Genomic DNA, 18,527 nt, shown 5'->3' with positions numbered 1-18,527 from the left:
ATTAACTCATCCCCCTATATGTAATTTCTTCAGGACGCTAACCCTAGAGACTCCAAAGCTCCACCAGACCATTGTTCTAACGGGCTCCGCCCCCCTCCACCTTCCCCACTTAGAGCGGCTCTGGCCCGCTGAAATTCCCTCCCCCCAAATGAAACCGTTATATTAACCCCCATTTTACCTTAACTGAGTTAAAACAGACAAACTGTTATAAGAATTCCATAGTAAATGGGGGCTCATCATTATTTTCATTTAGTCAAAGGTTATAAAAAGAGGTTGTGTTATTATATGTCCCAGTTTTCCACATCTTTTACACACAGGTCCCTAATGCGACTCTATGGTGATCTTGTTATTCTGTATGCTTAAAGCCTATATATATATATATATATATATGTATCTTGTAGATAAGACATCTACCATTGTAATTTCATTATCTTGAAGTTTGGACCAAACTTATTCTCTTTAAGAAAATTGTAAAGATGTATCTTTCAAACTAAGATATATATTTCGACATATTTACTGTATTTCTAGATGTAATTTTTTTGTTACCTCAATAAAAAAAAATATTATTCAAAAATAAAACAAAACATTAGTTAAAATGTAACAAAAACATGTACCCCATAATTACACCATATAACATTCTAAGTAGATGCATCTGCAATATATATATAAGAAATATATTGTGCCACTCCTACCCTTACGATGGTACATTCGATCCTGCTAATAATGGATGACTTTCAAACATGAGGGGGGCATCAGACCAGCAAAAGAGGACTGGCTTCGCCATATGGCTAAATGGGAAAATGTATTACTGGATATTAGTCCTCAATCAACTTGTAGCGCTGTCTCCATCCGGTATTCGGCGCTTTCAGTGTGATTGTCTCCACAACAGGGAAAGGTGTATACGATTGGGACAGAACAGCAACAGAACCCCAAATCCACCAATCGGAAGGAGACGACTCCGTATAGGGGTGGAGCCTATGTGTGTTCTGACTGCTTGTGCATCAGCACGCAAGTCGCATAGGGGAATAAAAAAAGCCTGACAGGCTGTCAACTGTGATAGTGGCCAGAATGTCCAAACGGGCATTAGTAAGCTTGTGCCCTAAAAGTATTAAATCCTAAATGAGTCTAACAGCTACACTTGTATACAAGATATTAAAATTGATCTTAAATACTAGATCTAACATAATCAGTAAGTTTTGGTAATATGTGTAAATCCCAATATGCGATGTGCAGTTAACACTGAAGAGTATAAAGTGTTTTAAAATCACATCACTAAGTGTGTGTAAGGGAAGTGTATAGATAAATTATGATGTTAGTGTGCGGTGAGATCTATAATGTGAAACTGTTTACAATTAAGGTGTGAGAATGTGTAAAATAAAAGTGAATAAGGTCCTAATAGAATATAAAATAAGAAGCACATAGGGCATTGTGAATAATTGAAGTGGTGAATAAGTGCTACTTGGATATGCACATAACATATCATATATGAATTAAATCTGTTGTGTATTAATTTGTGAACCTAATCAACACTAAGTCTATAATATTATTACAGGGATAAGATAATCTGAGTAAAAATAGGGGACTATTTTGTGTACTGTATGAAGTGGGAAGATACCTGGTGGACTGTAGTCTCAACAATTCAGGTGTAGTGGGAGAACCTGTGTTGAATACTGATAAAGAGCCTCGAGTATCTAAAATACATGGAAGTATGTACTAGATACTAGTGTAGTGTTGAGTGAAGGGACTAGATTTAAAAATGATAAAACGAAACAGTTACTGAAAAAATCCAGCATTAAACTGGAGAGGTATATAAGAGAATATGTAGAAGAAAAAAAAAAAAAATATATATATATATATATAAATAAGAACATGGTAAACTAAAAATAATTGGTAAAAATGTTACCAAATCTATATGTATAGGGATATGGGCCTATACATATAAAGTGTATACTCCAATGACTGATATATAGAAAAATGAAAATAAACTTGGGAAAAAGTGACAATTGATGAGATATAGCGTCAAAACCCACCCCAATATGGTCTATTGGGGGGGATAACGAAAGTGTCCCAAGGATAAGCAAGTCCTACTTGGAATAAGACGATTAACAGGTGAGCAATGTGATATATAGATCATAAGTGCTAAAGTCCTAGAATAAACAATAGGCAAAAGAAAACACCCATGCCACTTAGTGGACTAGAGGATGAGTCAAGTATATAAAGACCTTAAATCTAATTGGATAAAAGCCGCCATATCCAGGTTCTCATTGAGACCATTGGGTTGAAGTGTTTTCATTTTCATGATCCAATACGACTCCTTCTAAGGGTCATAAATGCATCCCTATGGGATCTAGGGATCAGCTCGATTGGGATGATCTTAATGGGATTTTTCTGTTGATAATGAAAATTCAAACAGTGTCTGGAGACACTATGGGCTTTTGAATTAATTTTGATATTACGTGCATGCTCACCCCATCTTTTTTGGACCCTACGGGAGGTGCGACCAATATACTGGACCCCACACTGGCAATTGAGAAGATTTATGACGAAGGAGGATTCACAAGTCATAAACCCTTTTATATTAAATGTTTCACCAGTGGTATATGATGTGAAATCAGCAAGGACAACCCAGGTTGTGTACCAAAAATGGGCCGGCTTCTAAACTTACATTCTTGGTTTTCAAATAAAGATAGCAAGAGAATGAAGAAAAATTGATAATAGGAGTAAATTAGAAAGTTACTTAAAATTGCATGCTCTATCTGAATCATGAAAGATAAGATTTGGATTCAGTGTCCCTTTAAATAAGGTTAGAAGCTCTATGGCTAGTTAGTAAGCGAGTTAATATGTGGTGTAAACAAACCGGACTTATATAGATCAAGGAAAGTCCGTAGTGTTGTAAGCCAGACAAAGTCCTTTTTGTTTTAGTGGCAAAAGAAAAGTCACAGCAATCTGATGGTTATATCCATAAAGTCCACAGTATAACAAGTGGAAGGTGTCGTAGGACCTTAAAACTGTTAGGCACAGTAAAAGCGGAGGTCAGAGTATAGAGCAAGTCGAGCTATTGGGTTAGTAATGCTGTACAGCATGCAGGAGGGTGCCTCTTATAGTGATCACGTACCCCTCTGTCTACTGCATAAATCTGCTGCCTGCATAGACCATCGTATGGACATCCAGCACTCCAACTATGCTCTACCAGACAAAAGCACCTCCAAGCAGAAATACGACTTCCTTCCTCTTCTGCTACACACTCCACTCAGGTAGCGAGATGTAGTCACCATCGGGAACACAAACTTGCTTTACTTTCAGCGTTCGTTACTGAATGCTTCACCAAGCAAACAAAGCAGTGTGTCAAGTCACATGGGCTGGTCAACCAATGCCAATGCGCGTTTCACCCTCAGAGACGGGGCTCAAGCCCTGAGGAAGCCCCGTCTCTCTGATGACGAGGGGGTGAAACGTCACCTACAACACCTTCCACTTACCACACTATCACCTAGATTACGAGTTTTACGGTAACAGGGGTACGGTGCTAACGTTCAGTTTCTGCTCACCACTCACTTAAGACAACGCTGGTATTACAGGTTTTTTTAAACCCGGCGTTAGCCAGAAAAAAGTGAGCGGAGAGAAAAATTTAGCTCCACATCTCACCTCAATACCAGCGTTGCTTACGGTAGCGGTGAGCTGGCAAAACGTGCTTGTGCACGATTTCCCCATAGGAATCAATGGGGCAGAATCGGCTGAAAAAAAAACTAACACCTGCAAAAAAGCAGCGTTCAGCTCCTAACGCAGCCCCATTGATTCCTATGGGGAAATACATTTTACGTTTACACCTAACACCCTAACATGAACCCCGAGTCTAAACACCCCTAATCTTACACTTATTAACCCCTAATATTCCGTCACTGACACCGCCGCCACCTACATTATACTAATGAACCCCTAATCTGCTGCCCCCAACATTGCCGAACCCTACATTATATTTATTAACCCCTAATCTGCCGCCCCCAATGTCGCCGCCTCCTAACTACACTTATTAACCCCTAATCTGCCGCCCCAATGTCGCCGCCACCTAACTACACTTATTAACCCCTAATCTGCCGCCCCCAATGTCGCCACCACTATAATAAATATATTAACCCCTAAACCAAAGTCTAACCCTAACCCCACCCTAACTTAAATATAATTTTAAATAATCTAAATAAAATTACTACAATTAAATAAATTATTCCTATTTAAAACTAAATACTTACCTGTAAAATAAACCCTAAGATAGCTACAATTTAACTAATAGTTACATTGTAGCTATTTTAGGATTTATTTTTATTTTACAGGCAACTTTGTATTTATTTTAACTAGGTACAATATTTATTAAATAGTTATTAACTATTTAATAACTACCTAGCTAAAATAAGTACAAATTTACCTGTAAAATAAACCCTAACTTAAGTTACAATTACACCTAACACTACACTATAATTAAATTAATTACCTAAACTAACTACAATTAATTACAATTAAATTAAATAAACTAAAGTACAGAAAAAAAAACACTAAATTACAAAAAATAATAAAATAATTACAAGAATTTTAAACTAATTACACCTACTCTAATCCCCCTAATAAAATAAAAAATCCCCCCAAAATAAAAAAAATCCTTTTGCGGGGCATTGCCCCAAAGTAATCAGCTCTTTTACCTGTAAAAAAAAAATACAATACCCCTCCCCCAACATTAAAACCCACCACCCACACCTCAACCCTACTCTAAAACCCACCCAATCCCCCCTTAATAAAACCTAACACTAACCCCTTAAAGATCACCCTACCTTGAGACGTTTTCACTCAACCGGGCAGAAGTGGTCCTCCAGAGGGGCAGAAGTCTTCATCCGATCCGGGCAGAAGAGGACCTCCAGACGGGCAGAATTCTTCATCCAGGCGGCATCTTCTATCTTCATCCATCCGGAGCAGGTCCATCTTCAAGCCAGCCGACGCGGAGCATCCTCTTCCAACGACATCCAACTGAAGAATGAAGGTTCCTTTAAATGACATCATCCAAGATGGCGTCCCTTGAATTCCGATTGGCTCAGCCAATCGGAATTAAGGTAGGAAAATCCCTATTGGCTGATTGGAACAGCCAATAGAATGCAAGCTCAATCCTATTGGCTGATTGGGTTTTAGGGTTGGGTGTGTGGGTGGTGGTGTGGGTTTTAAAGTTGGGGGAGTATTGTATTTTTTTACAGGTAAAAGAGCTGATTACTTTGGGGCAATGCCATGCAAAAGGCCATTTTAAGGGCTATTTGTAATTAAGTATAGGGTAGGGATTTTTTTTTTATTTTGGGGGGCTTTTTTATTTTATTAGGGGGATTAGAGTAGGTGTAATTAGTTTAAAAATCTTGTAATTATTTTATTATTTTTTGTAATTTAGTGTTTGTTTTTTTGTACTTTAGTTTATTTTATTTTATGTTATTGTAATTAATTGTAGTTAGTTTAGGTAATTAATTTAATTATAGTGTAGTGTTAGGTGTAATTGTAACTTATGTTAGGGTTTATTTTGCAGGTAAATTTGTACTTATTTTAGCTAGGTAGTTATTAAATAGTTAATAACTATTTAATAATTATTGTACCTAGTTAAAAAAAATACAAAGTTGCCTGTAAAATAAAAATAAACCCTGAGATAGCTACAATGTAACTATTAGTTATATTGTAGCTATCTTAGGGTTTATTTTACAGGTAAGTATTTAGTTTTAAATTGGAATCATTTATTTTAATTGTAGTAATTTTATTTAGATTATTTAAAATTATATTTAAGTTAGGGAGGGTTAGGGTTAGACTTAGGTTTAGGGGTTAATACATTTAATATAGTGGCGGCGACGTTGTGGGCGGCAGATTAGGGGTTAATAAATGTAGGTAGGTGTCGGCGATGTTAGGGACGGCAGATTAGGGGTTAATAAAATGTAACTAGTGTTTGCGAGGCGGGAGTGTGGCGGTTTAGGGGTTAATATATTTATTGCAGTGGCGGCAATGTCCGGTTGGCAGATTAGGGGTTAAAAATTGTATTTAAGTATTTGCGATGTGCGGGGGGGGCCTTGGTTTAGGGGTTAATAGGTAGTTTATGGGTGTTAGTGTACTTTTTAGCACTTTAGTTAAGAGTTTTATGTTACGGCGTTAGCCCATAAAACTCCTAACTACTGACTTTTAAATGCGGTAGGAGTCTTGACAGGAGAGGCTATACCGCTCACTTTTTCCAAGACTTGTAATACCGGTGTTATGCAAGTCCCATTGAAAAGATAGTATACGCAATTGACGTAAGGGGATTTGCGGTATGCTCGAATCACGGAAAAAGAGTGAGCGGTACACCTGTACCTGCCAGACTCGTAATACCAGCGGGTGTTAAAAAGCAGCGTTGGGACCTCTCAACGCTGCTTTTTAAGGCTAACGCAAGACTTTTAATCTAGGCGTATGGACTTTATAGATATAACCATCAGATTGCTGTGACTTTTTTCTTTTGCCACTAAAACAAAAGGACTTTGTCTGGCTTACAACACTACGGACTTTCCTTGATCTATATAGGTCCGGTTTACACCACATATTACCTTGCTTACTAACTAGCCATAGAGCTTCTAACCTTTCTTAAGCGTGGCCACGCTTCCTGCTTTGTGATATATATGCATATAGATCCCTCTTATCTCTGTTTAAGCTCAGGGGTTTCCTATAACCTCCCTTGGGGGTCCTGAGTTCTTGAACGGGTGTAGCTGGTCTGTGCACATCTTCACAACTTATGATATATATTGAGTGTCACTTTACTCTTTTGACAGGAATATCTCTATGAAACATTGCTTGTGTCACACTGGGGCCGGCCCTAGATTTTAAGTTTAGATTGATTTTTTGTTTTCTGCTCACTTTATTTGTAAAATCCAGTATTTTCTTGGATACTGTCATTGCTGCGGGCCCATGCCCGGCACTTTTGTACAAATAAACTTGTGTTGATATTTATCTTTGAGAGTGTTGCTCCTATTTGAATTATAAAAGAGTGCTGAATTCCCAGTCTTTATTAGAGATATTACTATGTTTTACTTTATCTCCCGTTTTTGAATCTGTATATTTTATTTAATGGGCCTGCACCACATTCTATGTCAAAGCACCAATATAGTAATCTAATGACAGTATTGGTGGAATTTTTTAGGAATTTTAATTATAAGATTCCTACACAACACTCCTTTTCAATTACAGTTTTCCATCCACTATTTATAAATGTTGTTTTATATATATACAGTATATACTGTATGTATATATATATATATATATACATATATACAGCTTTGAGACCAATGTTCTTCACACATAGTAGAAAATCTTCTCAGTATTTTTAAATATATTTCCATATGTATCTGTATAGATATATATATATATACCTGTATATATTCATATAGATATATAGACATAGATATATATTTAAAAAAATTAATTCATATATATATATATATAGCAGTATCAGTTATAGTGCACTCACTGTTCCTTTAAGACATCCGCCGGGGTGCTGCGTGGAAGGCATGCAGTATTAACGATCAACCCCAAATAAGGAAGAAACAGACGCTTCACTCTCCGGTCTTTTATATTAGCTTTTAATCTTCACAAGTTATATCATAGCATTCCCAAACGTTTCGACACCAGTTGGTGTCTTTTTCAATGGGTGTTTGTCAAAATTCTTTGTCCCAAGAAAGCTCCTAAAACTATTCCCCAACCGCTTACCTATAAATCCCTGCATGTGCTAACGTCACTTCCGGTGCTACGGAGGCCGCTCCCGCACGCGCTCGTCACAATTAATTCTCGGCCACATGGCTAATTACCATAACTCCGCCTGCGTGATGACGTATGTATACACGTCATCCGCAGCACTCTTAGGCAACGCGCATATCGGGAGATGGCAAGTCCGATAGCACCGGACTAACTACTAAAAAAAGGTGTATCCTAAAATCACAACATATTTATTAATAAAAAGTGTTAGATAACACTATGCGAGACCCTTAATATACCATGTTTACCCTATTGACCTTATACTAAATATGTTAGTCACACTCATCTATGGGGGTATAAATTTATATCTGAGAGTATACATATATATTCATATTCTACCTCCCCCTAAAAGATCAATGTTAACATAACAATTATTCTATAGATGGTAATATTAAAATGCAATTATTGTTTAATGGGGCAACTATCATAGTAGCATTCATCCCTACTGGAGTAGATTAGAAACATTTGTAAGGCCGCATCAATACACTGTATCTTGGAGTTTCATCGATTTGGAGTATCCTCATCCCATCTAGTATATACAAATAGATGACTTAGTCCTTTGAACCTGAGATGACCTAGATCAAACAATCCTAGACATCACCTCAAAGGAAAACATTAAAGTCTAATTGTATATTCAGTCCTTTCGGGACCACTGTATCCAGCCGGTAAATCCAAGAGGTTTCTACCTGGAGGAGTTTGGTATTTCTGTCTAACCCTCTCCGTAGGGGGGCACGTGATCTATAAGTATTGTCCTTAGACTTGCAGCTGTATGTCCTGCCTGGAGGAAGTGCCGGTGGCACAGCTGGATACAGTGGTCCCGAAAGGGACCTTTTTTTAGTAGTTAGTCCGGTGCTATCGGACTTGCCATCTCCCGATATGCGCGTTGCCTAAGAGTGCTGCGGATGACGTGTATACATACGTCATCACGCAGGCGGAGTTATGGTAATTAGCCATGTGGCCGAGAATTAATTGTGACGAGCGCGTGCGGGAGCGGCCTCCGTAGCACCGGAAGTGACGTTAGCACATGCGGGGATTTATAGGTAAGCGTTGGGGAATAGTTTTAGGAGCTTTCTTGGGACAAAGAATTTTGACAAACACCCATTGAAAAAGACACCAACTGGTGTCGAAACGTTTGGGAATGCTTTGATATAACTTGTAAAGATTAAAAGCTAATATAAAAGACCGGAGAGTGAAGCGTCTGTTTCTTCCTTATTTGGGGTTGATCGTTAATACTATATATATATATATATATATATATAAATAAATAGTTGCGCACGCATCCTCAAAGGAATGTTGGCTGCGCAAGGCAGATAAAAGAATGTTGGCTGCGCGCGCAGCCAAAAGAATCCACCTGGATGCAGCAAAGCTGTATCCCAGTGGATTCTGAAAATGGCAGGGTGGTGAAAGAATCCACCGCAGGTAGATTCTATCACCACCCTGCCATTTTCGGATTCCACCCGGATGCAGCATAGGCAAACAAAGCTTTAAAAAAAAAAAAAAACATGCAACCACCCGCATAAAATAACTAAAAAAAACGCGTAACCGCCCACAAGAGATTAAAAAACAAAAAACCGAACCGCCCGTACAAAGTATAAAAAAAATAACACTAACCGCCCGCACAAAGTATTAAAAAAAACTAACCACCCACACAAAGTATTAAGAAAAAAAATAAACATGACCGCCCGTACTAAGTTTTAACAAAAAAAATAACCATTACACCACCAAACCCCCACAACGCCAACTACATAAATTACAATATCAACCCCTAAACCACCAAACCCTACAACACCAACTAACTAATTATAATATTAACCCCTAAACCACCAACCCCCCACATAGCAATAAACCTAATTAACCTATTAACTCCTAAACCGCCAACCCACCACAACCAAAATATCTAATTTAATCACTAAGCCCCCTAACCTAACACCCCCTAAATTAACCCCAATTACTACTAAATTACAATTAAAATAAAAAATCCTAACATTAAATTACAAAAAATAATCTAATATTACAAAAATAAAAAAGTCTAACATAACAGAAAAAAATAAACAAAATTATCAAAAATTAAACCTAATGCCTATGAAAATACCCCCCCCCCCAAAAAAAAACACCCCCTAATCTAAACTAAACTACCAATAGCCCTTAAAAGGGCCTTTTGTAGGGCATTGCCCTAAGTTAAACAGCTCTTTTACGTTTACAAAATACTAAGTCCCCCCTAACAGTAAAAAACCCCCACCCACCAAATCCCCCAAAATAAAAAAAAACCTAACACCAAAAAAATCTAAACTACCAATGTATGGGCATTGTCCTTAAAAAGGCATTTAGCTCGTTTACTGCCCTTTAAAATGGCATTCAGCTCTTTTAAAAGTCCATTAAATCCCTAATCTTAAAAAAAAAAAAATAATAATAAAAAAAAAATCCTAAATCTAACCCCCAAATAGGTACTCACCGTCTGGCGGATAAGGTCTTCTTCCAGGCGGCTCCATCATCTTCTATCTATATCCGGAGCAAAGGCGGCATGGAGTGGAGGTGTGGAGCTGGCTTCCCCGATGCATTGATCCTCAGCGGCGGTCCCCAGCGGTGGTCCAAAGCGGCATGGAGCTCCTCTTCATGCGATCGTCTGCCGCACACTGAAGATTAAATGCAAGGTACCCCATATTTATTGGCGTACCTTGCATTCCTATTGGCTGAATTTTTGAAATCAGCCGTTAGGATGAGAGCTACTGAAATCTTATTGGCTGATTTGAACAGTCAATAGGATTTCAGTAGCTCTAATCCTATTGGCTGATTTCAAAATTTCAGCCAATAGGAATGCAAGGTACCCCAAATTGAATGCTGTACCTTGCATTCAATCTTCAGTGTACGACGGACATCAGATGAAGAGGAGCCTCCACGCTGCCGAGGATCCATGCATCGCGGAAGAAAGCTCTGCACCTCCACTCTGCGCTGCCTTCGTTCTGGATGAAGATAGAAGATGATGGAGCCGCCTGGAAGAAGACCTTCTCCGCTGGACTTCAGGAGCGGTGAGTACCTATTTGGGACTTAGTCCTAAGCTTTTTTTTTAATTTTTTGGGGTGGCTTTTTTTTAGATTAGGGTTTTTTTTGGGCTGGAAAAGTGCTGAATGCCATTTTAAGGGCAGTAAAAGAACTGAATGCCATTTTAAGGGCAATGCCCATACCAATACCCCTTTAGGGGCAATGGGTAGTTTTAGTTTTTTTTTGTGTTAGTTTTTTTATTTTGGGGGGTTTGATAGGTGGGGGGTTTACTGTTAGGGGGTAATTAGTCATTTGTTTAGGTAAAAGAGCTGTTTTAAAATAGCCTTTAAAAGGCTATTGGTAGTTTAGTATTAGATTAGGGGGTGTTTTTATTTTGGGGGGGATTTTTTATAGGGGTATTAGTTTAGGTTTAATTTTTTTATTTTGGAAACCTTTGTTTATTTTTTTCTTTAATTTTACATTTTTTATTTTGTGTAATTTTAGCTTTGGGGTTTGTAGTTTTTTGTTTTTTTAAATAGACTGCCCTTTGGGCAGGCTTATCTCCTAGTATATATATATATATATATATATATATATATATAAATATATATATAGATATATATATATAAATAAAAAGAACAGTTTGAATAACATTTGAATGTAAAATATGCATAGCTACCTTTGGGATTAGCGATGTAGGTATCTGGTTAGGTGTTAGGATTCTTAAACATGCTCCATTTAAGTCTATGGGGAGAAGAAGTTAGCGTGGATGCAATATCCGAAATCCTTAAAGGGACAGTACAATGTAAAATAATTTTTCCATTAATGTATTCTCAATGACTTGTTATACCAGCTGCATATAGTATAGAAATGTATGAGAAATTGCATTTTCAGGTTTATTTGTTTATATGAATTAGCTGGTTTTGTGCTTTGAAACCACAACCTATTACAATGGGTTGAGCTTCAGGTGATATCAGATCTCATTATGTTATCACTTTGTGTACACAGACTTGCTTCCTTATCTTATATTTGTCTGTAAACCTAAACAAAAAAAAATGTTAATTTTCCATTGTACTCTCTAACTATCCTGTACCCCACTAGGGGTGTAATTTCTTCTGCTGGCTGTGTTTACTTAGGCTATTCAATAGCTGAGACTCCAGTATAGAAACTTTACGTATAAGTGGGAAAACAACAGGCTTAATCAGCTATTTCAAATGCCAAAATAAGGGTAAAGGAGTTACTTTAAACAATTTCATACACGCCAGCAGGTAAAATGGATAATTGGGAACAATTTAAAGGGGAGAACATTTTTAGGTAAACTGTCCCTTTAAGTTTACTGCGCATCTGGTTTCACTCACGTGCAAACATTTTATTTCCAACTTGTAATGCATGCGCTAACCCGCCCATGTTAAAAAATTTAATTACAGTTTGTGCAAGAGTGGAAGCTCTAAATAGCACTCCTCTTGTAATCTAGCCCATAATAAATTAGCTAATATCCCCAGTATAAATCATCCCTATATAGAAATGAAATTCATATTCTCAGTATGCATTTGGATTGCAAAAGTTTCATGCTACATGTGTAGACACTGTACAAAGGAACTTGGTTTTGGCTATGCTTTCACACTATTTTGCCTGCTGCTTGTGCCTTAAAGGAACAGTAAATGTAAAAAATAATGTTACATTGTGCAAAATTATGTAACAATATCTTAGCCACAGCTTTAAAAATCAAAAGATGTGATAGAATTTAGCTCTCAAATTGCACTTACCTGGTCTCTCCAAGCTCATCTGATCGAGTCTTCTTTTCAAAAGCGGTTTGTGGACGCGCTGTCTAATCACAGCGAGCCCGATTGTGATATTAAACTGAATGTAGCGCACTTCCACTCTGGTCTGGTAGCGGGAGTGAGCTACATTTAGTTCAATAGCGCGATCAGGCTCGCTGTGATTAGACAGCGCGCCCGCGAACTGCCTTTGAAAAAGAAGACATGATCAGAAGGACCTGCAGAGGAGACCAGGCAAGTGCAACTTTGAGGGCTAAAATCTATCAAATCTTTTGACTTTTAAAGCTGTGGCTAAGATATTGTTACACTTTGTGCAGAATTATATAACGTTATTTTTTACATTTACTGTCCCTTTAATGTCTAGTATTGAAAATCAAAACTTTTGGGCAATGTTTGGCAGGGGTTCAATTATACTTTGTACAGTGTAAATGCTGTACTAATTTTCATTTGAATGGGAGATGTATTACATAGGAAGCACAAAGCAAGAAAATCGGGTCACTGTAAACTACTGAGGGATGTTAAGCGTTAATGGGAAAAAAAATCCATGCTTTATGGTGGACAATAATAATTGGCAACAATATAAATGCAGCCTCTGTTGGGTATGCCTTATTATCACTATAATTGCAGCAATCATCAGCATACGATAACATATTTTCAAGCTTCCTTTTGTTTTGCCATTTGAACACAATGGGACCTATTTATTATGTGTCTGTCCGACATGATCCGATCAGCGGATCAGGTCCGACAGACATCGCTGAATGCGGGGAGCAATACGCTCTCCGCATTCAGCATTGCACCAGCAAACCTTTTACCTCCAAAATTCATAGACTTTTTTTTTTAAGCTGTTTTCATGTTTTTTTTTTTCTTATCTTGTTTTATTAGTATTAGGCCTTCCCATTCTGTTACACTCAATTTTCCTAACAGACAGACTATTCAACTTCCAGCCTTATCAGTTGATTTGCTGTGTTTTGTTACAGATCCGTGAGACATCACGTTCAGAGTAACAGCACATGAAGGTCCTCCCATACTTTTATGGATTAGCCCTCCTTTTTCTATTTTTACTCCTTTTGTCTCCGCCTGTCTTGTTTGACCATAAGAAGTAGGGAGATGGGTGCGAGGAGAACTACTTCCAAATCAAATTTTGTTTGAAGTGGTGCCTTACTATTAACCCATTATTTTCTGATTCCTCTCCTGCATCATGTGCTGTTACTCAGAATGTAAAAAAGGAATTTAATGGCGAGTATAAAGTCACCCACTGCTATACCACAATTGTAAATCTGATAAGTCTTTGTTCATGTTTTACTCAGATTTTCCATACACCTCATCCTCAGAGTTCTTTATCCATTTCAGACTCTAAACTCAGTAACAGCACAACTTGGAGTAGAGGAGTGCAGCGTTGCTCTGCTACCACACAACCGTGACAAGAACCGCAGTATGGACGTGTTACCCCCAGATCGCTCCCTCCCTCTTCTCCTATCTGCACATGGCGAGGACACCAGCAATTATATCAATGCTGCTCTGACTGATGTATGTCGCAAACCCTATAATAGATGTAACATTACTGTTTCAGCCAGAGTGATCCATTTTAAAAAGTACATTTTTCTGCTCTGATCAAGTATGTGCTCAGTGCTTGAAGCTTATCTGAATATTGTTTTGATGTTTCTGCAGAGCTACACAAGGAGCTCAAACGTAATTGTCACACTACACCCACTGCAGACCACGATGACCGACTTCTGGAGGCTGGTGTATGATTATGGCTGCACCAGTGTTATCATGTTAAACCAGCTCAATCAGTCTAACTCAGCTTGGGTGAGTACCCTGCCATCACCGAGTTGGCCCTTTAGTTTACAATGAAGTTGTGAGATTCTGCATTAGTATGTGGTGCTAATTATTCCAGCACATAGTAGACACTCATATACTTATATAGACTTCTAATACTGATTAGTTTAACCACCAAAAATGTACTTTATCCACTACGTCATGCAATATTCGTGTTGCTTTCTCCAAATGTATCTCTACTCTTTGAAGAGTATATCATTCACTGCCTGCCTTACAACCTCACCTATGCATTGTCTACTATAATAGCCCATAGATTTTTTTTCCGTCTTCTTTTGAAGACCTCTGTTTAGTACATCCCTCACAAATGCATCCTCTTCCCCACAGCCTTGCCTGCAGTACTGGCCGGACAGTGGTATCTCTAGGTATGGACCCCTGGAGGTGCAGTTTGTGTCAGGCTCCGTAGGAGAAGATGTAGTCACCCGTCTATTCCGCGTGCAGAACATCACAAGGGTAAGTAGTTTGGTGTAACCTACATTTAGTGAATCAAAACAATACATTTGGCGCCAGATTACGAGGGGTATGCTAACAGTTACATGCGAACAATATCGTTTTATCGTGGCTGTTTCCACACTTCAAATGTAGTGCTTGTACAAGTTGAAAGTGAACTCATACACTTGAGCGTAATCAAATTTAATGCACGTCTTGTTAGCGCAACCTTAAAGCTCTGGTTAACTATTTTGCAAAACAAAAAAGTGTCACAAACATATTAAAAATACATTTAAAAGTACAGTTACACTCATAATAATATCGAATATAATTATTTTTAAATAAGGTGGTGGCTATTTTTAAAAAAGGTTAAAGGTGGCTGCAAAGGGCTTTAACATAGAGATACATACATATACATGTCTACTTTAAATATGTATATATATGTGTGTACAGATGTATTTACAGACATATATACACATATAAACACATAAATATATATGTATACTTATATAGACATATATAGAACTGCATTGGCGCCCTTTGCAGTCAAGTAGATAAAAACATTTAAAAGCATTTTTATGCAATATTCATATTTAATAAAGTGTTATACTATGTATTTACTTTAAATATTTTACATTCCAATGTTCTACATATAGCAGAATATTTCTGTGTATTTATAAATAGATATATATTTGTAGCTATATATAACTATATAATATATATATATATATATATATATATATATATATATATATTGTACCAAAATACCTTCAGAAATATGTATTTAAGAATAAATAGAACATATTCTTTTATGTGAAAACATTGGAATGTAAGATATTCATTTTTTCATGTCGGGTTAGTGCACTTGAGAACAGGCAATCAGGTTTTTTTCCTACTTTTTACATTAACACTCGCAGACAATAATCAAAGTTCGACTTTTTACGCACGTCACGAAAACGTTGTACTTTTCAAATTGTAATACAAGCGCTACCCGACATACGCAAAAAACTTCTAACAGAGTTAGCACGCGAGCAGGAGATCTAAATAGCCATCCACTCTGGCCTTTAGACATCGGAAGAAAAATGTCAGTTTGTGCAAAAAAACCCATATATTTTAAAATAGCCTATTTTAAATAAAAAAAAAAGAAAACAATGTAAAATAATGCTGTATTGCTAAGATCTTTGTTTACATTTTTTCCAGCTACCTATTTTTTCTAATTACCCGTCCTCTAGATATCGTGTTTTTACTTACCCCTTTCCCATCTATTTTTCTCTATAGGAAGAACATCTCTTGGTTAAACATTTTCAGTATTTGCGGTGGTCCCCGTATAGAGACACTCCAGACAGCAAACGATCCTTTCTGCAGCTGCTATCAATGGTGGAACAGTGGCAGGAACAGAACAGAGAGCATAGGACCCTGGTACACTGTTTGTAAGTATTCATTAGGGCATAGGTAATATACTTGTAGGATGCCAAGTACTATCAATGCATACAATAATACTTGTTATCTGTGCAGGAATGGAGGAGGCCGGAGTGGGACATTTTGTGCTAGTTCAATGATCAGTGAGATGATACGTTGTCACCGTATGGTTGATGTGTTTTATGCGGTGAAAAGTCTGCGGAATATTAAGCCAAATATGGTTGAGACTTTGGTGAGACACAGCATGGTTATTTAGAGATACAAAAAAAAAGCTATTAGACACCAACTTTGTTTCCTAAATATTTTTTTTCTTTTTACTAAGCTGAGACATAAGGCATGATATTGAAAAAATGAGACCATTCATTATAGGGTGACATTGACATAGACAGAACAACCTATGGGACATTACCCCCACATCAGGGTGACATAGTGACACAGAAGGAGCTATGTGACTTGATGTCCCTCATTCCTGCCACAAACTGTCAAAGTGACACAGACAGCAGCTATATTACATTAAATTTGTCTCTCGATCCACAAGAATAATGGTAATCTTACTTTTCTTTTAGGACCAGTATCGTTTCTGCTATGAAGTTGCTCTGGAATACCTGGAATCTCAAGAAACCAGATAGCACTTTTAAGCATAATGCTTTAAAGGGGACATAGCTTCTCCAATACTGGGCCCTGGCTGATGAGGATGTACTGAGGACATATCTACTAATCAGATGCCAAAAACAAAAGGGATGATATTAACCTTCCCTTATTGCGAATTCAGAAGGGCTGAGAAAACCCAACAGAGGCCTGTGACATATTGCAAACAGTGCTACCCATTGAGTGTACATATTTATGGCTGTATATAGCTGCAGTTCTTGCATAGCACAGAGAACAAAAACTATTCAACATACAATGAGCTCTGTTCATATAAGTATAAAATATGCCAGTTTATGTGACCAGGCTCACAGCAGAATAGATTTGACAGTGTTAGAGGGAGGGAAGGACTCAAAGAAATGGGATTTTGTACAATATAGGTATGGATCATCTCTTCTTCATATGTGGTCCAATAAGTAACACTGGGAAATGTGTTTTTCCTTTAATTAATTAAAAGGGGGCACAGATCTTCCTATATATGTATTGAATGTACCCATTTTATCCTTTGCATCCCATATACAAAGACATTGGATGGTCTAACCATCATCTGTATATAGGGTAAATGATGTAATAGCCCTGTAAGTTATGACAGGGTTATTTATAAGGATTTATTATTCTCCAATAAACTGCTTGTATTTCGTAATTCATTGTTATACTGTGAATTATATGGTGTATTAGGAGGTGAAAGGTGTTTTTGTATAAGGATGAGGGGAGAGATATGGTCAGAAGTCTGTATATTGAGAGGCGACAAGAGATAAATGCTCAGATATGTGCGTATTGGGAGAAGGCGAGAGGTATATGTCTGTATATTGAGAAGTTGAAAATTATATTCTAAGGTCTGTGTATTAGCTTTGAGAGGTAACATGTCATTATGTCTGTGTATTAGCTGTGAGAGGTATGTGTCATGATATCTGTGTATTAGGTGTGAGCTATGTTTTATGACATCTGTGTATTAAATGTGAGAGGTATTATGTCATGAAATCTGTGTATTAGGTGTGAGAACTTTTTCATGATATCGGTGTATTAGATGTGAGAGGCATTATGTCATGATGTCTGTGTACTAGGTGTGAGAGGTATGTGGCATGATGCCTGTGTATTAGGTGTAACTGAGAGGTATGTGGCATGATGTCTGTATATTAAGTGTGAGAAGTATGTGACATGAAGTCTGTGTATTAGGTGTAAGCAAGAGGTATATGCCACAATGTCTGGGTATTAAGTGTAAATGAGAGTTGTGTCATGATGTCTGTGTATTAGGTATGAGAGGTATGTGTTATGATGTCTGTGTATCAGATGTGAGAGACATTATGTCATGATCAGTGTTCCCTCTAAAGACAGTTTTGTGTGCAGCCCAGCAGTGAAACAGTTAATTAGAGCATTTAGCAAACACTACACGATGCAGACTGCAAGGTGTGGTTCCTTTATTATTATTTCAATGCTGGGCCACACACAAAACTGTCCTTAGGGGGAACACTGGTCATGATGCCTGTGTATTAGATGTAAGTGAGAAGTATGCGGCATGATGTCTGTGTATTAGGAGTGAGAAGTATGTGGCATGAAATCTGTGTATAAGGTGTAAGTGAGAGTTGTGTTTTGATGTCTGTGTATTAGGTATGAGAGGTATGTGGCATGATGCCTGTGTATTAAGTGTGAGAGGTA

The 18,527-nt window shown here is 37.5% G+C and overlaps 1 protein-coding gene across 2 annotated transcripts in view; it reads left to right on the top strand.

Moving 5' to 3' along the window:
• The window catches only part of PTPRU (protein tyrosine phosphatase receptor type U), a 264,849-nt gene extending 247,335 nt beyond the window's left edge, over nucleotides 1–17,514 (top strand). For both annotated transcript variants that reach the window (XM_053707080.1, XM_053707078.1), the window contains 6 exons: nucleotides 13,893–14,069; nucleotides 14,211–14,351; nucleotides 14,706–14,831; nucleotides 16,086–16,237; nucleotides 16,323–16,458; nucleotides 16,793–17,514. In XM_053707080.1, coding sequence (XP_053563055.1) covers nucleotides 13,893–14,069; nucleotides 14,211–14,351; nucleotides 14,706–14,831; nucleotides 16,086–16,237; nucleotides 16,323–16,458; nucleotides 16,793–16,855 — 795 coding nt within the window. In that variant the 3' untranslated portion in view covers nucleotides 16,856–17,514. The remainder of the gene's footprint in view (nucleotides 1–13,892; nucleotides 14,070–14,210; nucleotides 14,352–14,705; nucleotides 14,832–16,085; nucleotides 16,238–16,322; nucleotides 16,459–16,792) is intronic.
• Nucleotides 17,515–18,527: the final 1,013 nt, after the last annotated feature.

Source organism: Bombina bombina, chromosome 3, assembly GCF_027579735.1.
Source record: "Bombina bombina isolate aBomBom1 chromosome 3, aBomBom1.pri, whole genome shotgun sequence".
NCBI lineage: Eukaryota > Metazoa > Chordata > Amphibia > Anura > Bombinatoridae > Bombina > Bombina bombina.
This window is presented reverse-complemented; position numbering and strand designations above follow the sequence as displayed.